The sequence below is a fragment of the Perissodus microlepis genome, chromosome 23 (assembly GCF_051167445.1).
Source record: "Perissodus microlepis isolate ML-2025 ecotype Zambia chromosome 23, ASM5116744v1, whole genome shotgun sequence".
Taxonomy (NCBI): Eukaryota; Metazoa; Chordata; class Actinopteri; order Cichliformes; family Cichlidae; genus Perissodus; species Perissodus microlepis.
Window position 1 is genome coordinate 39,022,364 of NC_140482.1, and position 23,080 is coordinate 39,045,443.

A 23,080-nucleotide genomic window follows, 5' to 3' on the forward strand; every position below is an offset into this window, starting at 1 on the left:
GTGCACTATCACTACTGATAACATGCTGCTGCTGGTAACTACGCAATGTGTAGCACAAGCAGGACACAAGCAACACTCACTCGCTATGAACAAAATAGATAAAATAGTTTAAAAAAGGTGTTAGACAGAGCAGGTGTCCAACTATTACTTTGAGTTTAATCTGATTTGAATCTAACTTTAACTGAAAGCAGTTTTACAAAGACCAAAAAATGTCATTATTTATTAAAAATCCAAACTTTTAGCATTGGTAAGCATTTTCCAGCAGTTAATAGAGACTAAAATATTTGCTGGAGCATTTCTATACTGAAAAATTAAAAAGGATGCATTGAGAACATAAGCCAGGCTCAGCGTTATGCAAATACATTATACAGAATTATACAGAATGTGTGGATATGAGCCAGACAGTGTTAAAAAGTTTGTAACCTGGAAAAAGAATATTTAAATAAGAATGTGCATTAAATGAGGTATCGAAGTGGGTGTAAGAACTATATACAGTGGAATCCCAACTTACGAAATTAATTCGTTCCCGAGGGTCTTTCGTAAGTCGAAAATTTTCGTAAATTGAAGCACCCATTGCGCGTTTTGAGTGAGGCGATGCTGAATGATAGGCTATAGGCTAAATGCTAACTAGGACAACAATATATCGTTCAAGTGGAACACCGAAGCGCAAGTACGGAAGCCAAGGGGTTGTCACATGATTCGGAAGGCATTGTGGGCATTGTAGGCTCAGCCAATCAGAGCCAGCGGACAGAAATATTGCCGTTCAGTGCGTAACTTGAATTTTTCGTGAAACGGGGTATTCGTAAGTCGGAGTTCCACTGTATATAGAAACACATATGTTTTATTATGTGCTGATTGCCCTAAAATGCATCCGAGCATAGTTTTCCTTGTTCAAATGACAATGTTGCACAGTTACAGGAATTAGACAGCTCCCATTTCAAGGCTTTCATACATGCAGTGTTCGGGTCTGAGACATTGAAGTAATAATCCTCAGTTATTCACATACAAACCTGCATGTTACACAAAGCATTTCTTTTGAAAACATGATGAATTTATTATTTGCATGTAAAATAATAATAAATAAACTCCCATCCCACTTTGCCACAGTATACCTGGATTAGTTCGTACGGTTCAAGCATTAGTCAGCTCTCGTAGATGTGCAGTATCATTGGTGTGCTGGAAGGACTTGACCACATGTATGAGAACTGTTGCGGTAGGAGGTTCATGCTTGGTTCTATGTCTCACATTCAGCATTTGATTGGTTAAACTCAGGGGCGTGAGAGCAGACCACCAGAATGACATACGATTAGGGTGCGCTGAACCTTTGACACACACACACACACACACACACACACACACACACACAAACACACAGCCGCTCCTAGACGACTTAGAGAGGATTGGAGCTGCATTCCACCACATGATTGCCATGGTGACATCTCACATAAGTAACACACACACACACACACACAGTTACACTGTTAGGACTTTTCAGGCTCATGTGATCTCCCATAGAAACAGCAGAGAGGTTTGACCTCCACAGACTGATACACTCGACCTCCGTATGACCATTTTCTTAGTGGTTTCACCACTGGCCCTTAAACTCAAAGACCCCGTTTCCATCTGCAGCCTCAGCAAAGTGCTGCATTCACACACATGCGGACACACACAACCCCCATCCACCACACCAAACTCCTCCTCTAACCCCTCCAAGTTGTGTTTTTCTATGTTAGTGGAAGATGGGGGGTTGGGCTCAGCTCAGAGTTTCGAACCACACCAAGACAGTAAGTTTCCAGACATAACGTTTAGCGTTAATGAATCTTTACAATGGCCTCGAACATACGTGTACATACACAAAGGAGGGGATATTCACCATCTATATTAGACATGGAGAAACTTTAAAGGAAATGCTGCAATGCACCATTACCATGGTTTGCTTTGAAAATGTAGCTTGTATCTGTAAAATAATTGCTGTATGAAAAGCTAGACAGAGCACAGCTGCTCTCCTTTAGATCCGACTCTTATTTGTGGTTAATCACCTTTCAGCCTGTGCTGGTGCCGGGGCATTCAGTGTAGGACGTTTAGATCTTTGTCACATGTCATCCACCCTCACCCACTCCCTTTGCCTGTACGCCTCTCTGTCAGCTTTCAAACAAGGACAAAATGTCAAAACGCAGTAAAATACAATGCAATGCATGGCATGCAGTTTGGAAAGCAGAGAAAGTATCTAATTACTATTAGGCCAGTTATTTGCTCTGTAACTGTAAGTAGACCAATTAAAGGCTTTATGTGTGTTGTACCAAAAAAAGTCTTATTCAGATCAGGTGCATAAAATCTCAGCTGTAACAAGCTGTTTAATAACCTTATTCTGTACTGGTGGCATACAGGTCTCATAACTTGTGACTGAACTTCAAATTAGTCATCATTCTGTCAGTGATTTTTCACACTGTAATCTGGAGAAATATGTGTGTAGTGAGTGGACAGAACTAATAATATATAATATATCCATAATATATATATAATAACTAGAATAATATAATTTCTATGGTTTCTTTACTTTACTTTAATTATTAAAGTCCTCAAACTTTAATCATTTAGGGTCTCTCCTGACACAATTAACTAGAAAAAAAAAGTACTTTCTTAAGATTCAATGATTTCTTTTGTTGTTATTGTCAATTTCCTGCATGTCCAGTACATGCAGGAGAATCAGAATACTGTTGCTCTCTCTCCTTATTATAAAGAAGAATTAAGAAAGATGAAGGACACATAAAAATCAAACCTATGTACAACGGTGACAGCAGTAATAAAATGAATGCGTGCAAATAACCAGCAGTGGCAGCCTTTTCAATGAAATAGTTTCATTTTGTTATACTGACATTATTGGAGTTGAAAAACATACAAAGCGTAAGACCCCGGCTGATTAACAGCTGTGCTACACACCCGTCAGATTAAGTCTTTAGTTGGGTCTTAGACTCAACCTCTCTGGGTACATCTCAGGCCCTCTAAAGTACGGAGGCCTATCTCCCCTCACCACACTCCCTGCCGGTGGCTGATGCCCTTAGACGTTGGTGTGTTGGTGGTCCTTGTCATCTGGGGCTGGGCGCTCATGCATGTACCGGCTCACTCCTGGTGGCCGATTGGCGGGGCCGGGCGCCTGTGGCCCGGCTGGGCTCCTTCCGGGGGGTGGGATGCCCTCAGGCCTCTGGCCTCTGGGCCTGAAGCTCGGTCCTCTCTGGCACAGCTGGCTGCCGGCGGAGCCCGCGGGCACGCCACTGCAACCCCCTCTGGCCTCTGCTCCGTAGCTGCGGGGTGACCTCTCGTTTGGGGCTCTACTCAGCTCTTCCCAGGAGGGTGGCACGGTTCCCCCCCCCTTTGGTGGTCCTCCTCGGGTCCTTGTACTCTGGGGCCTCTGGATATCTGGGGCCTGGATCTCCTCCATACCTGCTTCATACCCTGGTGGACGGGGCTATGGCTCCCCACACTCCCTAGCAGATCGTTACATGGAGAAACCTTTGGAATACAAGCATGCTGATCCACACAGGTATGCACACAGGTGTACACACGGGTGTTCACAGACGCGGACTACACCTTTCTTGGCTGCTGCCTCAAAGCACATTGTGCGCTGTCTATCTTGCGTGCTGCACAATATCGTTTATTATTTAGTATCTACTGTTATCTACTGCTAGCTAGTTTATTGTGATGGTGCTGTTTTTATTATGTTGCTCTTTGTTGTTTGCTTTCTCTTCTGTTTTTTTTCTCCATACAGGTGATCCAGGTGTTTTGTTTGTTTGTTTGTTTTTTTGTCTTTCTTCCCCCCCTTCTCACCGTCTCTTCTCCCCTTTGGTTTTCTTTCTCTCCCTCTCTTTCTTTCATTCTTTCTCCCTGTCCTATCCCCCAGTCACGTCTGTCCCGTTTGTAGCAACCGAAAATAAAATAAATACATAATTATAATAAAGGTCAATCAAATGGACCAATATGGCAAGGCCATGATGATCCACTTGGTAAAATAAATCCGCTTGGCATCTTTCTTGGCCTTAAGACAACAATTCTGATGGCTAAAGATCCAAACGGGACACAAAAAAAAAAAAAAAAAAAAAAAGATTAAGTCTTTAGTCTCTGACCAATAAAAATGCTCGAAACAGCCTCATAATACAGCAAATAAACACACACAACTGCAAGGTCATTGAACTCTGGAGACAAAGACAGCCTTGAGCGGAAGCCTGTATAGACGTACATTATTTACAGTACTTTTGCCTTCCTGAGTAGTACCAGCGTATTATCTGGGAACTAGTTGTTGTTTTTGGCACGCAAAATGTTCACTGCATCTGCTTTTGCTGTTGAAGGTCTTATTTGGGTACTCCGACTCCCCCAGATATGTTCAGGTGTAAGGAAAGACCCTTTCCGTCTTTGTAGCGTTTGCTCATTTACATTAAAACCATGTGTGTTTGCTTGTGTGTGTGTGTGTGCTGTGTAAGCATCTCAGTGTTTGTGTGTGCTATGATGTTAACTGATGCTGTGTCACCATATAAACTTTTTTTCTACCGTTAGTGTATGTATACAATATATACACGCATGTTTCCTGCTGATGGAGAGTGCGTGTGTGTGCGTGTGTGTGTGTCGGTGTGTACATTAGATTTAAGCGAGCCAGATGATTGTTTGCTCATGCAGACTGTGTTTATCCAGCAGGCTAATAATAGGAGTCTTTCAGTACGCGTCCTTTGTGTGTCAGAGACGAGAAGGAGAAAAGGAGAGAAACAGAGTGCAGGCCGACTCTGCGATCGCTTGCACGCTCGCTGCCAAAACCCACAGTGGGGACCTCTAAAGTAACACTCTTTCTAGGAAATGCAGCCCCTTGAATTAGGGGGACCATTTCAGGTCAAAAGGAGGGAATGGAGGAAAGAAGCAGCCAGCATTCTTCATCAATGTGACTGGAAAAGCCGTGCTCGGCAGTTTGACTTTTAACTATGCGGAGGATTTATAGTAATGGCAGTCTATCGTAATTCTTTTTGTGTTTTTATCTAAAGCTTAAAAGCCTCAAAGTCTCAATTCCCAAAAGATAAAATACAAACCTCCTTCGCTTATCTAGAAGACATTTTATTTGCTACTGCTTCCAGCCTGGTGTCATAGGGTACGCTTCTGTTTTTGTTTTCTGACCTCTGATTGTCCCTGACCCTTCCTGTCACACTTACACCCACTGCGTAACAAAGACATGCAGGTGGGAGATCCAGATGCCAGCGACATTTTCCCACAGTCCGCGATGACACCTGGTGAGCTCGGTTTTCTCAGAAACGGACATGTACCTTGCAAGCTTTTCCCGCCAAAATGGTGGCGCTGATAACATTATGTAAGAGGATGTTACATAAAAGTCACAAGACTGCCAAGACCTGTAACCTAAACTGCCACACGGGTGCACGGGAACCAATGAAAAGATGGGGAAGTAACTCCCCAGCTGTGCTTTGAAAACGTGGGTTAGACTCCTCCAATGTTCAGTGTGTTGTTGACAATGAGAAGAACTGACCCTATAAGACTGAAAATTTAGTTAGATAACTATGTCAAACTACTGGTATTCACATTATACTTTATCCAATGAACAGTCTTTCTGACCTATAGGTGTGCAGCCTGACCAATCAGACTGGTTTCTGTAGAGCTAGCTCTGTGGCTGGCCAGCTGCAACGTGACATCACTTCCCAGATATCCCTCCATGTGATTGTGGACAGCTGTTTGTAATTGTAAGAATGGCTTTCAATGGATATTATGTAAACTGAAAGGCAATGACGACCACCACAGGAGAGCTCAGCAGGTTCACCTGACTCTAGCCACACCTCAAACTGGAGCCACAGTAGCAGAGCACTGTTGGTTTTAAAGTATTTCCAGTAGCACAAGGTCACTTATGCAATCTTATCACCCTGTAAAGTAACAGGTGCCAGGCTTTAATTAGATCTGCAGCTCGTTTCTGCTATGATTGTAAGATCTTCCTTATCAACTCAGGAGGCATTCATGAGGTTACAGCTTTGCAGTGACCTGTACCTTCCTCAGTTGCTTCAGTGGTTTTTAAAATCCTATGTGGATCATTTGGTTGCAGCACTCAGACAGCTCCCCTCACTCACAACAGGTTGCAGCAGATGGTCGCCCCTCCCACAGCCTGGTTCTGCCACAGGTTTCTTCCTGTTAAAAGGAAGTTTTTCCTTCCCACTGTCACCAAAGTGCTTGTTCATAGAAGATTGTTTGATTGTTGGGGTTTTTTGGATTATTGTAAAGTATTTACCTTACACTATTAAGCACCTTGAAGGCATTAGTGTTGTGATTTGCTGCTATATAAATAAACAGAAATGTATTAAATCGACAGCTATACAAAGATATGAACTACTTACAGTTGCATATAACATAACAAAATTAACCCTATAATGCCCTCTGAGGCCTCTATCTCATCAACATGATCAATACCTGCCATCATTTCAAAATGTTATGGACAAAACTCTTTTTTTTGTATAAAATTAACAGTGTTGTTAACAAAAAGTTGCCAAAAATGCCCAATGCATCAAATGCAATACAAAAAATAATAAGATATATCATCAAAATATATCATACAAAAAATGATACAGCAAAAAAAAATGTGGATTTTGTTCTAAGGGTTAATAAACATCTGAGTTCCCAAAAAATCTGAATTCTCTGGCTATTTTTGATGGGTTGGGTCTTACAGGATTGAAATGAATTCATAAATTTTACATAAATATATGTAAAAGTTTTTCAGGAGAACGCTGAGATAAATCGGAATGTTCAGAAGTTTCAGCTTTTAAACTATATTTACTTTAAGTATTAACTTTAAGTGTCACATACTCAGTGAACCTCACAATCTCAGATATTGTCTTTTATTTTCTTTATCTAAGGAAACTGGGGAGGAGTGTGTTCAAAGCCTGCGACCGTCAAAAACGGTGTTAACTGCACCCTGAACACAGGTCTGGTCACAATTCAGAACTACGGACAGTTTCTGCCTCCTCGACGAGTCCAGCTGACTTTGGCACACGAGCTCGGCCACAGCCTTGGATCTCCGGTCAGTCACCACGAAAAACACCAGCAAAAAAAACAAAACAAAACATGATTACAATTCAACCATACAATTTATATAAAGATTTTTTCATATATGTCGGAACTTGTTGACGTCAGTTGTGGTTTAAATTATATCTAGAAGGTCGAACAGGAGGCCTTTTGTAGATATTGCAGAGGCAGCTGCAGACAGAGCAAGTTGTATTCAGATGTATTTATTAAGTTGTATTTATCTGAGTGTACTGATAGCATTTCAACATCTTACCTTTAAAAAGTACATCTCAATCTTCTGTGCTGCTATATCTCCACGGTGCAGCCAGCATATGTTGCTAATTTCCAGAACTACTGCCAGGCTCCACGACCACAATTTCATGTTCATGTAAATCAAATTGTGGGTTATTAGACAGTGTTTTTGTTGAGAGACAGTAATGACTTAGCATTAGCCTAGCTTTAGTGACAACAGTGCTCCATGCACCAAAATAAGGCCAGGTGATTTCTGACTGAAGGATTACCTGTATTGGAAGCAGTCTTACTCATGGTTAATAACTCTATTGAAATGAAAGCCAGATTGCTCAGCACCAAGAAAACAAAATTAAATATATCATGCCTTTTCTTTTCTTTTCTTTTTTTTAGTGCAGCCATATCTGCTGCTGTTTCTGTTTGTTGTACTAATGAGTGACGGTAAAACGTGAGGAGACTTTTCATTCGATTTGCACGTTTCATGGGTTCAGTGTATCCTGGATGTCTGTTTGCTAGTTTCAACCTGAATCATTTCCATCTTTTATTTAAACATAAAACGTCGTTGGCTGTTTGCTGAACGTGACGAGTCCCAGAGATTCAAAGTGTTGTGTCACATATTCTCACACGGCTGTTTGCACTGGAACAAATTGTCTGTGAATGATTCACTTCTGTGGGCGTTGGAGACCTTGTCCTTTATTGACTGGTTTGTTTTTATAGGGACCCCTGTCTCAGTCTCACTGGTACATCTCAAAAAGGGAACGGGAGGAGCTCTGATGTCAGTCACTTGTGTCCTATGGTTACTCTCTGTTTGTGTCCATAAGCAGAGCCTGGCAGTCTCTTCCACCACCTCAATAACAGCACACACGTTATATAAGCAGACAAATGCCTGCACCTCAGTATGTGTGACAGCTGCTAACACCTCCAACCTTTCTCCTGCTGCCCAAAACGCCAGCAGCACTCCACACTCTCTTTTCACCCTGCTCTCTATTATTCATATTACCACACACTAAAGAGCCCTCTGAGGCATTCCTGAGCAGATTAGCTCTGCTATGTCAGACCCTGCTGGCTTTTTATAAATTAAACTACTGTAAGCACACCTCGGCCCCTCTAATATCTTTGCTCCTGTGACAGCCATGTTTCCAGGCTGCATAGGATTGAGGAAGACATAAAGACATGTGACTGAAGGTCTCCCCTGCAACTTCATGGTGGAAAAAGCACAGGGGTGGACTGTGATGGGGAGAAAACTTTGATTAAAAAGACGCTTTGGCTTTCAGAATATTTCTCTTCCAAACTGTTTCTCTACACTGATTTTTAAAAATGAATTCATCAGGTGAAAGATAAATTGAAATATAAAGAGGACATCAGTGATGGGTTGGAAACAAGACCAAAGTTTGCAAAGGCAACCTTCACTATCTAAACCATTACACCTTGCAACTGTAAGTCAGCAACAACAAAATGAATTTTTGAAGGTCATTTATTTCCCATTAGTTATCTGAAGTTATCAGACTGGCTTCCAGGTTAATATCTGAAAAGTTATATCTTTTCTTTGCTTTACCTCTAATATGAATGGATAAAAAGAAAATAACTATCAAAACCATCAAAGCAGATTTAGGCAGCAAGTCTTAATTTGCATTAAGTTGGAATGTCTTTTTTCAGGTGTAAAATGTAAATAAAAACAAAATGCAATGATTGGCAAATAAACTGATCCGCAAGGCCAGTAACGTTGTGGGGATGGAGCTGGACTCCCTTAAGGTGGTGTCGTAGAGGCGGATGTTGTCCATGATAAGGACAATGTTGGATAATACCTCCCACCCACTCTATGACATGCTGGCTAGCCACAGGAGCACGTTCAGTGAGATTACCAAAAAGCACCACTGAACGACACAGGAAATCATTCCTGCCCGTGGCCTTCTCCCTGTACAACTGTAAACACTGCAACAGTTACACCCTTTTTGCACACGCTCTTTTCTACTCAGTAATCTTGCTGTCAATATTCTAGATATATATTTATAATCACCTCTGTCAATCCTTGATAGTTATTATTGAGTGATTTGTATTGTTTGTATCTGTAAATCTGTAACATATTGTATTGTTAAATAGTCGAGCCTGTTTCTGTTACTGTTATTTATATTCATATAGGAACACTTTTAAGTTTTTCCCCTGTCCCCATATTTGTTTACAAGTGTTGCTACTCCATAAATCATATTTACTTAAACTGTATAGTCATTGATTGCTTTATCCTTTGTTCTTGAATATTTTGTTGTCCCGCTCCTTATTTTCTCATTGTATTCTGGGGGGTGTAGTGCATAGAGCTTATGTATATTTGTATAAGAAGAAACATTCAGTACCTCATAAAATACAAGGAAATAGCACACCAGGTTTTTCCTGAATTGGAAAAGCTTTCTAGTATAAACATTTATCTTTGTTTTGGTTATGTTTAACCTAAAATCACATCGTGTCTGTGAAAACAGCATCTGTAGACTGCTACAGGTGCTCAAAAAGTAAACAGGAAGTGCTGTTACATACATTTCTGCAGAGGTATTGAACACAGCTTTGCTTTTCTTCCTGTTTTTCAGCTTTAAAGAAAGCATAGTTCTGGTATACACTAGAAGCGAATACAAGGTTTGGTGTAAAGTCTGAAGCCCCCACAAAAGAAACTGAGGCATGAGAGTGGAAACACAATTCAAGTTAGTTTTATGCATGCTGAAAGAAAGAGAGAAACATCTGCTGTGTTGCAGTGCCCCGGCAAAGCCAGAGCTGCAGATAGTGACAGATAAAGTGACGACTGTATAATCACCAGTGTCTTTCAACCTAATCTTAAACATATGCAAAAATATCCACATCAATGCCGTTTCCCTCAGCATGTTTGCATGTTCACTTCAAGTCTCTGCATTAGACCAATAATTCATCAGAGACTTTGAGTATGAGCTCCAAAAAAAGAGGAAGCTCTAGTTTTATTGCACATGTGGAACACAGCGGACATCATTAGATGGACAGGGGATTCAAGATTTGTCTTTTTGCTCTTAAAAGTAAAACTGCCCTTTCAGCTGAGGCCTGCTGATGGACATGACTGGAAAAGCTCCTGTGATCAGTGAAGGAAGTTGATTCCCCGATCTATATTTAAGAGGTGGAAGCAAATATCTTCAGCTTGGGTTGATCATCCGTTTCCGCCTGCTGCTTCTGTTTACAGTCGAGTGAAGATGCTTGCCATTGTGTCTGTGTTTCAGCACGATGAGGGCGCTAACTGCGGGAACCTCGGCTCCGATGTCGGTAAAGGCAGGTACCTGATGTTTCCTTACGCCACAGACGGGGCGCGTGAAAACAACGATAAATTCTCACCCTGCAGCATCAAACACATTAGCAACATCCTGAAGCTCAAGAAAGATGACTGCTTCATGGGTGAGGAAGAAATATCAGTGTCCTGCATGCTGTTTACATTGTGCACTACTTGCTGCAGCCTTCAGGTTATATCTGTATGTGTGTATCTGCTCATGTGTTTATCTGCTTGTCTGTTCATTTTGGGCAGTCAGTGATCAGCCCATCTGTGGAAACCAGATCATAGAGGAAGGTGAGGAGTGTGATGTCGGTAACAAAGATACAGATCTCTGCTGCTACAGTGCTAAAGAGCCTGTAGGAATCCAGTGTCACCTCAAGCCTGGTAAAATCTGCAGGTACTCCACATGTACACAACATCAAAGTGTGCGAAAATTATTTCCAAAACTGTAATTAGCTGTTCAGGTCTTTCTGAATATTTGTAGTTCAATCATGTATGGGTTTGAGGTTAATGAATTTAAATATTCATCATCAGTCTTTCATCTGAACTATTTATATTCTAGTTTCAAGATGCGGCTTTGTTTAGTTTAGATGTAGCTCTCATGTGCAGCCATGTTTGTGGTGTTTTTTTCTCTTCCATTCATCAGTCCAAGTCAGGGCCTGTGTTGTGGTCAGAAGTGCGAGTTTAAGCCAGAGGGTCAGAGGTGCGACGAGGAGACAGACTGCCAGAAAGCGAGCGTGTGCTCAGGACTCTCCCCGCTCTGCCCCAAGCCAGCTGCCAAGGAAAACCTCACTGTGTGCAGTCAGGGCACGCGTGTCTGCCTGAATGGGGTGAGGCGGGCACATCCACCACACCAGAGCGTTACTTAACACACTCCGTTACCCAATGAGGGAAAGTGTGCAAGTGTGCAGCAATGTCGCAAAGCATGTGAATCTTGACCTTGAAAGCAGCACATAGCAATAGACTTTCAGTATAAGGTTCATTTAGTAGCTTTTCCAGAGATTTCTTTTTCATCATGTCCACTCGCCAGACACCTTATTAAGTGAAGATGGGCACACTGTGGTCATAGGGACATGGTCATAGTCAGCAAAAATACTCAGGTAGGCTGTGGAATTTGTCAAAGCCAAATCCACTCTACCATTTGAATGTCGCAGAACTTCAAAGAGACTCATCAGACTAGACAACAGTTTTCCAGTCTTTTAAGGTCCAATTTTAGCAATCCCGTACACGCGGTTTCTTGTTATGAGCTAATAAGAGTGCCATCTGGAGTGGTCTTTTGCTACTCTGGTTCATCTTTCGGAGATATGAAAAAGAGTTCTTCATATGTTGACACAACCTCTGACATCAACAAGGCATTTTCATCCATGAGACCTGCCAGTGAGTGGATATTTTTTCTTTATTAAGACCACTCTCTGTAAACCCTCAACATGGTGGTGTGGTAAAATCCCAGCCGATCAGCAGTTTCGGATATACTCAGACCAGCCTGTCTGGCACCAACAACTCTGCCACATGATTGGTTCATTAGATATTTACATTGTTCAGTTGAGCAGGGGTTCCTAACAAAGTGTTCAGTGAGTGCAGTTTGTTGTGTTGTGTGTCAGCTCTGTCTACACCTAATATTGTGATCATACAAAAATATCAATATCAATGATATTTGTTGTATTTGGCACAACAAGCAACCTTTTTTTTGATAAAACTGTGTCGTCTGCATACGCAGAAATTCACATTACATTTCAGCCAGAGTCTCACTTATTTTAAATAAAAGTTAAGAAATGTCTTCACTTGAAATCGTTGCTGCAGAAAGGTGATTTAACTGCAAACTAGCCTTGCTTTTATATAGTAGTTCTCTATTGCAAAGAGACGTGTTACAGATGAGTTGCACTCATCAGTGCAGACTGACTCAGACTGATTGCATATTGCAGACAGAATGCTAACATATAAGCAGTCTGTCTACTTTTATAGAAGAGAACACAATTATTTGCAAACACTCACCAGTGTGTCTGAGAGTGCAGAGAGTGCAAGTTGCCTCCCATCAGCTGACCTGTGCATTTGCCTTCTGATTAAAAGTGATTGAGGGTGTTGCACACAAATAAGTTCGGCTGTTTCCAGTTTCTCATTTAAAATACAATCAAGTGCTTCCTGTTTTTGTTTTAGGTAGCACGAAATGAAAATTATCTTGAAATAATCAGAACATTTAAAACCCACTGTCTGTGCTTACTGGCAGGTATTACAGGTGTAAACAAAGGTGCCATTTTAACACAGCATTTCTGAAAAAAGAAGAGAAAAATCCTTTTTAACCAGCAGGATAACAACAGGATCTCCCTCCAAAATTAAACACAGACGTTACTCTGTCCTCTCAGCAGGAGAGCATTTATTCCAGCTGTGACTGTGGTTTTCTGGATATATTATTCTCCAGATGTTCTAACCTCATCTAACCTGGATGACCTGATTCGGGAACATAAAATATAAAATCCCAAACGTAAAACATGATAAAAGGCTTTTAAGAAGATGTAAGTAATAGTATAAACCAAGAAAGGGAAAACGTATCTTTAGTTAAAATTCTCAAATTCATCTTTTTTTTTCACTGACACTGATATATTATTTCCAACGAAACACAAAAGAGAAAAAAACTTCAAACAAACATATTCGGTTCATCAAAACATGTCAAACATAAATTTACTTCAGGCTTAAAAAACAACAACAGTGAAACACATCTGTGATGCAGATCCCCACATTACAAAGTCTCAGAAAGTAAGAGGCAGTTTCTAAAATCTGTCGAACACTATATAAGTGTCTGTAAGTGTTATATACACTGAAAAAGTTAATGCAACACAAGCGCCTCAGTACATCTTACCTGTCATTGTCCCCAGTTTTCTTATGAGACATTAGCCAGGAATGGTTATGAATGGATAAATCTGATGTATTAACATGAAATGAAAAACACTCCCTAAACTAGCTCATGGCTTTTTGTGTGTGTACCTATTTGAGTATTTGAACTAGTGTTGTTTGAATTGAACCTGGTATACTTTTCTGTATTTTTTCTTGACTTCAGATCATTCTTTAATGCCCTAGGCTCTGTATGACATCAAAGAGAGCACATATGTCTAATATGGTGCACAGGCACATGGCTCTGGCTGTGAGGAAAGAAGCCCCGCCCACCTTTAGTTCAAATCTCCTGTTTGTGGGAGGTAGCCAATGAGATATAAGAATGCTTAAATCGAGGGTCCAGTGTACGATAAATAAGGACCTTTATGAGCTCTGGTAGGGTCCAGTAATAAAAACATGGATCTGGAAACTAACATAATAGGTCCTCTTTAAAACATAAATATAGATATATAAATTTTAATTCACTGCTAATTTGCATGACTGACATAAACTGTAAGGTAGTGAAATAATCCAATTACCTACCAATAGAGTCAATATTTTGATCATCAACAATAGACGTACTGATATTGATGAACTTGAACTGGCTCTTATTTGTCTTAATTTCTTCTTCTGACTCTACATCCTAACTGTAGTATCTGTTTGTCTCTGAAGGTCTGCACTGGGTCGGTTTGTGTGAAGCACCACCTGGAGAAGTGCGACTGTCCAGGAGACTCCATGAGGGAGAAATGCCACATGTGCTGCCAGAAGTCCGGTAACCACGGGAACATGTGTCCTCTGCTACAGAGGAATGTGTTTACACGCTGTGTCTCAACGACTCAGGCTGTGTTAATTAGTGCTGCGGTTACATTTCTAAATGATTGTGTTCTTTTAGACCAATCTGTGTTCACAGATCATAGTTATTAAAGGTCAACTGTTTCTCAAACTCCGGTTTCCATTTCATATTGTCAAGTTTTGAGTAAGTGGCATATCTCTTTTATGATATACACACACAGGCTGGTATGCGGCTCAAGAAACTTGCTTTTGTAAAGTATAAACAGTATTTTTACTCTCTCTCTCTCTATGTGTGTGTAATGTTTCTGTAACTTGATTTGATTTCCTTTGTTTGTATTTCTTGCAGATCAGCCTGAGACTTGTGCAAGCACGACATCGTCTGTTCTGTCCGATCACTTCCACAAAAAAGTGTTGCCCCTGGTGGGTGGTGCGCCGTGCTCTGGAAACCGTGGATACTGCGACAAATTTCACGTATGCCGCATCCTCGATGCAGACGGCCCCATCGCGAGACTGAAGAACTCCTTTCTTCATTTGGATGACTTCGACGACGTGGGAGAGTGGATGAAGGTGGAATCTACATTAGTGTGATAACATCAGAATAAGATAAATACAATGATTGTCAGGTTTCGCTGCGTGGCAGGCACAGTTGGACCCAAGCTCAGGACCCAAAAAATGGCTTTATTTCTGAACGTAATAGGGCAGAGTGGACACACCTGAGGAACACAGCTGAACAGAATCCGACTGACGAGACAGGGGAAGCAAAACTGAACATGATACATAGGAGACCTTAGACTATTAAAATAAAACAGGAAGAAACACTGAGACTAAGACATGAGGGATTGTAGCTGGGTCTAAATAAATAAAAATCTGCCTACACCTCAAAAATGTATTCGATCTACACATGGCTATAAAACATGCAGCTTGTCTACTAGAAGCTCCTCTATTTGTTGAAGTATACTTGCTCATCTGTATGAGTCTGTGAACTTTAGGCTAAAAGCTCTTAGGTATAAGAAAAGGTGCTCGTGAGAAAGATGGTTGTAGTAAGAAAGTATTTTTTGTGCTCAAATACAGAAGAAAAGTCCTCTTTCCTTCAGATTAGGTATGATCCAAAAAAGAGGTTTACGACTGACGACCTGTAGATCCAGGTGATGAGCCCATCCCATTATTTGGCTGATATGCATTTGGCAGCTGGAGAACATTGGTTTTCTCTATCGGGGCCATATGTTGTTCATATCTGGGTGTTCAGTGTTCAGTCTTAAAACAAAGTAGAGTCTTTTCTACAGTTTCTGGGATGAAATGGTGTGGAAAGCATGTGCAGCAGGCCTTGAAGCATGTTTTCTTTCAGCCGGTGGATGCGTCAGAAGTGTTACTCAATCGGTAGAGTTACCCAAAAGATCAGCTACCATATGTGCTCCCTGTGTAACAAAACAGGATGTTTAGCCATTGTGTTCATTTGAATAAAACAAGTAATTCAAAATAATATAGACCTTTTTTTTTAATCCCTCTTGGTATCCTATTGGTCACTGGGAGAAACTGTGTATTTCCCAACCAGTAGGTGAGTAGTTGCAGGAGGTTGTTGGCTGTCACTGTGTGACATCAGTCACAAAAGTCACAACCAGTGGAATACTCCCTTTTCCCTAGCAACTAGTGGTTGCTAGGCAGTCATCAGCCAGTATATGGGTTATTGTGACTGGGACCTAACCAGTATGAAACCACAAAGCATTATAGACTGAAACTTTTGAAAGAAGAAACTGTTCTGATGTAGTGTTTAAGTATCTGCTTCATAAACAAAAAGAGACACGATTGCAAAAGAAAAGGTAGATTAATACTCAGTGATAACATGGTAATAGTGGAGTAATAACATTATAATGGCCTGTAATGCTATTTAATTATAACATTATTACTAAATAATAGCTTTGTATCAGTGATGGGTTCTAGCTGAGTGATATTAGACTGATTTATGTAAGGGGGGGTAATAACTGAGGGAATAATATGAAAGTGAACAATAATGAACAATAAGGTAAAATCAGTGAGGTAATATTTTTGGTAAAGAAAACCTTTGAACAATAAAATTATTGTTTCTGCTCAACATTTTAAATTAAAGATTAAATTAAAGATTTTTATTCTAGTGATCTTAATCTTAATCTTAAACCAAACGACACCAATGCTTCCAGCTTATTCGAAATCATGTTTTTGTTTATTCTCCTCAGGCTCACTGGTGGGCCATCCTGCTGGCTATCCTGACGCTGTCTGGAGTCATGGGCTGCACCGTCTGCCTCTGCAGCATTAAACTGGACACACGTAACTTGGAGTGACTTTTTATCCCTGAAGACTTGAATAAACGTCCTTTACCTGAGATCTTCAGGTGCCACGTCGAGGAGGATTCATCAGCTTTGTTCAACTGCCCAAAAACTCAGTCATGTTTACTGATGTCTTTGTGTAACTCTTCACATTTAGGAAAGACGCAAGAGTCTCCTGTGATGTATGTGTTGTGGAAAATGTTGCTTCTTCTGCTGCCAAATGTGGGTCAGTCAGCTGCCCCTCAGAAAGCTGAAGCACCGCTGCAATGTAAAGCCATCTGTCACTACAAAGCCTTAAATGCACGGAGCATGTTTAAGTCACTAATTTCAGCTATGAGGAGCATCCAGCTTTCCATCTCAACCATAACAACACCTGCAACTGAAGGGTCTGCGTGTACATAGAGTTTGACGGTACTTTCTTTCAGTAGATACTATTTTTATCTTCAATCTTTTAACAACCTACATAACAGTTTAGAATAAGATATAAAACAAACTTATCTACGAGGTCAAACCAGCAAGTTCCAACCTTTGTGGTCCTGTAAGGAACCAAAGTGTGGTTTAACTAAAGCTGACGCTGCAGTTTACGGTGTCCTTACTCAGCATATCTTTGGGGTCACCTTGACACATGTAGCCAAACACGTGTCACAACAGCACAATTACAAGGACTTGCAGAAACAACACAGCTCGCCGGGCTGAATCCAGGACTGCTTGCACTTTTATATCAGAAACAGTTGTGAGTGTTTAAATTGTTAAAACTGTTTAGATCAAACACACTTTGATAATATTTTTTAATGGAACAAACAGCCTTGAGATGGTAAATAGGACTGATAATTATGATATTTTTTTATACTGAGCGAGCAAGGAAGAAAAGTTGAGCATTTCGCTCGACCTTTAAAAAAATGCAAGCTCAAGATGACCTCTCAGGCGACACGCTGGTTTTATTAAAGAATTTATACAATACAGAGACGTATTTACAGCTATGTACAGTGATGTACAGTGATTACATGAACACACTTTTTATAGATCAAATTCACAGAGAGGTGAAAATATATAACTAGCTTCATATAAGAGACTCCAGTATCTATATTATAGTATTTACATTTATTGTACAGGTGAGTTGTTTTCTCTTTCCGTTTTAAGTGCAAAATACCTTTTTTTAAAAGTCACAATCATTACAGTACAATACCTCTGAAGAACTGAGGTTCAAGTATTGCTTACAAACTGGAAATGCATAATTGAATGAGCATGAGCCAAAAAATAAAATCTTATCCACAGCAGACATTGCACTTTACAAAGACCTCACATCACAAACATTAATATAAGCTTTGCTTTCGAGCTCACACCGAATATTACATACTCGTTAAAAGAAGGAAGCCATTTTTAGAAGAGTATCCAGCACTTCTTTGAGGTGACAGCTTCAAAGTAACGTCTTATTATAGGAGTGAAGCAGTAAAACACGCAAAAGCATTTAAAATAAAACCTTTTTCAGCTTTGAGTACTTCAGTATAAGTTCATACAGTAAGAACAACGGACGCCGAGTTGGAAGGCAACAATAAAAAGCCGAAAAGTTCAGTTTGCAAGAGCTTGCTTCTGCTGCTTGTTTACAGTAAGGCACACTGATACAGGTCCCACAGTCACATACAGCGCTGAGAGTCACAGTGGTGAATGCTCGGTGACTTAGGTAACTTAGTACTTACTTAGGTAACACAAAAAGGTAACTAAACTGTAACCTACTGCTTAAAACACACAAAAAATACACCTTTAATATTATTTTTCCTCATTTTCAGAGGTGTCACTCTATTATATTTCACAGTGGTTCCTTTATATGAAATATTATTATTGTACTACACATCAGGGCATTAGTACCTCTACAACCAAACTTTGTTGATCTGGCCTGTAAGATTTACTAGTAGTACAACAATCAAGCAAAAGTCATTAAATTACTTTTTTTTTTTACAAAGTATGACATAGTATTCACATACATATTGTTTTAAACATTATACCTATTTGGATATATACAAGGTGATAAAGGCTTTCAGATATTTACTGGTGTATAAAAGTTACAAGTGTATAAATTATCTGCTAAGTGCTGAAATGGACAAAGGGGATGGTGGAGAGCGTCTTTTCTTCACGATCAGTGGTTCTCCAGAGTTACTCTACAGACAGAAGCAGCAAATGTATTGTTATTTATCAGCGTTAGCAGTAATGCAATGGTAAAGAGTAGAGTTAACACAGAGGCAAGCTCACCTTCTTAGAGTTCGCTTTCTGTTCGTCCTCCACGGATCCTTACATTTAACAAACGTGAGCTCCTGTGTCAGCTTCTGAGCGTCAGGATCTTTTATGCAGAACACCATCCTGTGGGAGAAATTCATGAAATACTGCTTAACTGTGCGTGTTCAAGTAGCTCCGTGAGATTCTGCTTAAGCCTGTGCTTTAAGCTTGATATATTTTAGCCACAAATCCCAGTAATAGACACATTTCTATGAGGTCCATCATGAAAACTCCAACACTGGCATTTCAGGAAAACTCGAGGGAAGCCTCGAGTTTTTTTCTTCTGGCAGACAGACATTATTTGGTAACTACACCTTTAATGTTCTGCAACTCACTTTTGTTGCGTCTCGCCCGCTCTAATGCGGATTTTGTGAACCGCCACGTTAGCGCCATCTGAGCTGCCAGACCACCAAGAGGAAACCATCTTCAGCATGCTTGACGCAGACCAGCCGTTTGTCTCCTCCCATTTAAACTTCAGCATCAGCAGGTCACCGATGTCTTTCTCCGTCACCAGCAGGAACGAATGTGTCTTATTTGTGACAATTTTCTCCTTTCTGCCAGACACAGACGGAAAGACATGTTGAAGCTCCACGCATACACATAGCCAGCATGTTTTATTTAACTGAGGCTTGTAAAGTATGTGCCATAAAAGATGATAAAATGGCGATGAAAGCACGCTGTAAAGGCCCAGCAGTGAAATGTGTTTGTGTGTGGTTGCCTCTTTCTGTTTATGGTTTCTGTCTCGTGCTGTTTTCTTTGATTACTGTGCAAGTGTTAAAAACAACTCGTAATTGAAAAATGCAAGTCACTGTGCAGTAATTCTTCTTCATAAGGGTTCAAACCCTCACTCACAGTTTAAGCTGCAGGTTTTCAGCCTCTCCTTTGGTTCCATACAGCGAGACAGTAAGCGAGGGCTCCATATCCGAGCTATTCACCTTACTGGAGAAGTGGATCTTCAGCTGATAGTGGTAAACTGCAAAACAAAGCAACAATTTGCACCATTTAAGGACCTGAAAGCATGCGTGTAAATTAACGTAATAAAACTGCTCCAGATTTAATGGGTTTAAGTTTCAGCAGAAGCAACTAGAATCTCAAAAGTCACTAAACCCAGAAAGTAAGAGATGTTTTTTAGATTATTCTTTGGTTTTTGTTTCTGCAAATATATCAGCTTTCATGTGATAACAGCGATGATATTAAAGAGCATGCCGCTGACCTCTGAAAGGCATGGAGGATCGTGTCTTGGTGTACATCTGAACGCTGCGAGGCTTGCGGACCTTGCTGATGTCGTAGCCCACCGTGTTGCAGCGGCTTTTCCGGCAGCTCAGGCACATCCCGCGGTTGAACATGTCGTTGCTGCCACATCTGTACGCCATGGCCGCTTCCTGCTCGTTCAGCAGGGAGTCGATGAAGAGGTGAACCGATCGCTCGTGTTCACACTTGACGGCGTCCGACACAGCTGAGGAGGAAAGAAATGGATGCAATTTAATTCTGCTGTAATTCTCTACATTGCATACATATTACTTTTCCATTCAGTAGCTGACCGTGCTCCGGGTAAATTTACTTATTTTTAATCTGACCTTTCCTCAGCCATGTTTGGGACCCTCTGTTTATTTTCACACTGGTGTGAATGACGTCATTGTGCAGCTGTCATTAACAATGTCCACTGCTAAGATATTAAGGACAGCAGCAAGCAGTTACAAGCTTCTAAGCGGCACTCTGTGTATAGGCACTTATGTGTTTCTAAACAATGTGCTTAATTTTGTTTTATTGTGGCTGAACCTCTGATCTGATTGCTTCATAATAAAGTTGTCCTAAGAAGGTAAGGTATCATTAACGCTTTAACTAACTTTACCTGTTTCTTACTCTCTTCATAAAAGAATACAACAATCACTGTGCAGATACAGTAAAATCACGGCTGCAGTCATTTTAGTTATTTTTACCAAATATTCCAAAGTTGGCGATCTTCTCCAGCGCTCCCCTGAGGTTGCAGCCCGGCTGGAAGCTGCCTCCGTTGGGGTAAATGTCCACGTGGCCGACAGGCTGCTGGATTCCGATGCTGAGACCCAAAGAGCCGCGTGTGAAGGTGTGAAGGACATCCACGAAGTGAGCATCATCTGGGGATAGGCGCCTGTGGGCGTGTTCGCCCTCGAAGTCGGGACCAGCGGGATCCAAACCTTCAGACAGAGACGAGGAGGACCAACATTACACTACTTTATTGTTGTGGTAATAGCTTTAAAACAAACATCTGAAATGTTCTGTCTTGTTTACCGGTGATTCTTCCGACTTTATTGGTTGCATGGCTGCCAGCAAATCCGGCCACATGGGCCCCAAGGCTGTAGCCAATCAGGTGAATGTTCTCAAGAGGCATGTTGGTGGTCTCCTTGAAAATCAAAAGTAATTCCAAGTTAAGGAGAGTGTAAGAAATACTCCACATTACCTTTGGGTTTAATTTCATTTGCTTTTTCTTTGTTACTCATATAAACACATCGTTTAAATACTTGAGGTTAAATAACACTAACTCATCGATATTTTAATGAAAGGGCATTTAATGAGACCTGTGAAATCAAGAGCTTAACTAACCTCGATCCAATCGATGAACTGAGCGATCTCCTGCCCCACTGCTTTGGTTTTCTGAGCTGCGACCACATAGTGATTCTGAGCCGAGTTGAGCCAGTCCACCACGATGACGTTGGCCGTCTGCTCTCTCTCATACAGTGCCGATACCAGTTTAGGGATCCAGCTTTCAAACATACCACTCAGCTGTTGAAAAGACAAACAAACATCAATCCTGACAGGTGAAACTAGTGTACGCGTGTAATTTAAGCCACCTCCAGATCAACATGTCAGGGAATACTTTGGCTGGTTGTCAGTTAATATGATTGTTATTTTAGTGAGATGCTACCTCACCAGAATTTGGTGAAAGGTATTCCCGGTCTTTTATTCTCCTTTCGATTCAAAAGAAAACAAAGCTCTGGATATTTTGGAAAATAGAGGCAGCTTAAAACAAGCTGATGCGTCTCTGCTTACCGTCCAGCCATGGATTATGAGAAAGGTTTTGGAAGTGCTGTTGAAGGTGCAGGTTGCCAGGGAGTCGGGTTTTCCTGGAATGATGTAGCAGAGGTCATCATCGGGATGGGATGGCTTGCGGAGCGAGAATTTGGCAACAATGGCATTGCTCTCAGCCTTGTGGTCAAAAAAGCCTTTCACAGGATCGAGGAAGTTACCTGACAGAGAAGATTATCCAGTTAGCTGGATGGTTTAAGAGGACATTATACTCTTAAAAAAATAAAGATGGGGAAACAAATCCTCTGGCTTCCTGGTGTTTTGATCAGATATACAAATCTTATCTAATAGTCTGGCTGGAAAGTCTGAGAAGTCTGACCAGCTAGCTGAGTTGCTGGTGGCAATAAGGTCCGCCCCCAGGGCCCCTCAGAAAATGAGCTTCCACCTTAGAGGAGATCAAAGCTCAGGGGTTTAAGGGGTTCACTTGGTCAGGACTGAGCTCCACAGAGGCTCATAAGGGTTTCCCAGCTTTGTTCCTGCCATCTCACCGAATATAATCTGCCCAAGTTTCTGTGGTCCTGCTGGCACAGTCAGCTGACTGGGCCTTGTACTGATTTTCAAAGTGTGGGGAGGTGGAGACCAGACCCTTGCAAACAATTACCAAATGAAAGGTTCCAATAGTTTAAGGATCATATTGTGAAAATAAATAGACATGATGACACCCGGATAAATCAGTTTGTTGGGATAATTTGACAGTCTGAAACATTTCAGTTTATTTCTCTAATTTCCAGCGTTAGCTTCAATTTCAGAGCGTCTCTTCCAGAAAATAGTAAGTGAGGAGAGCACAGAGATGAGTTTAGTCATAGACACGTGACCTAAAGTATGTCCTATAGCGCGTTGATATCATTGGCAAGATAGAAACTACTGTACACACACAAGCACTGCGCTTGGTTTTCACCACATGTTACAGTTACACGGGAATTTTCACCCACGTACCTGCAGAACTACAAACATACAGACCTAAATGTGGATGAAGTAACTGACAACTCACCAAAAATAGAATCGGCGAGCTCTTCCTCCAAGGACGTCACATTTTGCACAGCTGCATTCAACACCACGAAGCACAGAAACCGCACTTTCCACGCTCTCATTTCTTTTGCACTTTATTCCTTTTGGAGAAAATATCTTTAAGGACGAAATCAGTCAATGAAACGCCGCAGCCCGGGAGTGTACGCAGTCCTGTAGTAAGGAATAAGCCCGCGCGTCCTGTTGCGCGCAGTGCGCTGATATC

General features: G+C 41.1%; 2 protein-coding genes across 2 annotated transcripts in view; one reads left to right on the forward strand and one right to left on the reverse strand.

The window, feature by feature from the left end:
- LOC146362120 (disintegrin and metalloproteinase domain-containing protein 10) overlaps positions 1 to 17,351 on the forward strand; it is a 31,789-nt gene extending 14,438 nt beyond the window's left edge. The window contains exons 9-15 of the mRNA XM_084921641.1: positions 6,888 to 7,051; positions 10,512 to 10,683; positions 10,811 to 10,955; positions 11,205 to 11,388; positions 14,096 to 14,195; positions 14,562 to 14,782; positions 16,426 to 17,351. Of these exons, the coding sequence (XP_084777767.1) occupies positions 6,888 to 7,051; positions 10,512 to 10,683; positions 10,811 to 10,955; positions 11,205 to 11,388; positions 14,096 to 14,195; positions 14,562 to 14,782; positions 16,426 to 16,530 (1,091 nt within the window). The 3' untranslated portion in view covers positions 16,531 to 17,351. The remainder of the gene's footprint in view (positions 1 to 6,887; positions 7,052 to 10,511; positions 10,684 to 10,810; positions 10,956 to 11,204; positions 11,389 to 14,095; positions 14,196 to 14,561; positions 14,783 to 16,425) is intronic.
- Positions 17,352 to 17,433: 82 nt separating this feature from the next.
- lpl2a (lipoprotein lipase 2 a) lies at positions 17,434 to 23,080 on the reverse strand. Its single transcript, XM_084921642.1, has 10 exons — positions 22,841 to 23,080; positions 21,814 to 22,010; positions 21,367 to 21,546; positions 21,055 to 21,166; positions 20,727 to 20,960; positions 20,000 to 20,242; positions 19,639 to 19,759; positions 19,122 to 19,340; positions 18,763 to 18,870; positions 17,434 to 18,671 (listed from the first exon to the last, which is right to left on the reverse strand). Exons 1-10 carry the CDS (start codon positions 22,938 to 22,940, stop codon positions 18,650 to 18,652), a joined length of 1,536 nt encoding a protein of 511 aa, XP_084777768.1. The 5' UTR covers positions 22,941 to 23,080; the 3' UTR covers positions 17,434 to 18,649.

Coding starts and splice junctions, on each gene's coding strand:
- lpl2a (XM_084921642.1), bottom strand. CDS start 22,940: ATGAGAGCGTGGAAAGTGCGGTTTCTGTGCTTCGTGGTGTTGAATGCA. Junction 22,011..22,840: donor GCTCGCCGATTCTATTTTTG/GTGAGTTGTCAG, acceptor CTTCTCTGTCAG/GTAACTTCCTCGATCCTGTG. Junction 18,672..18,762: donor AGAAAGCGAACTCTAAGAAG/GTGAGCTTGCCT, acceptor TTCTGTCTGTAG/AGTAACTCTGGAGAACCACT.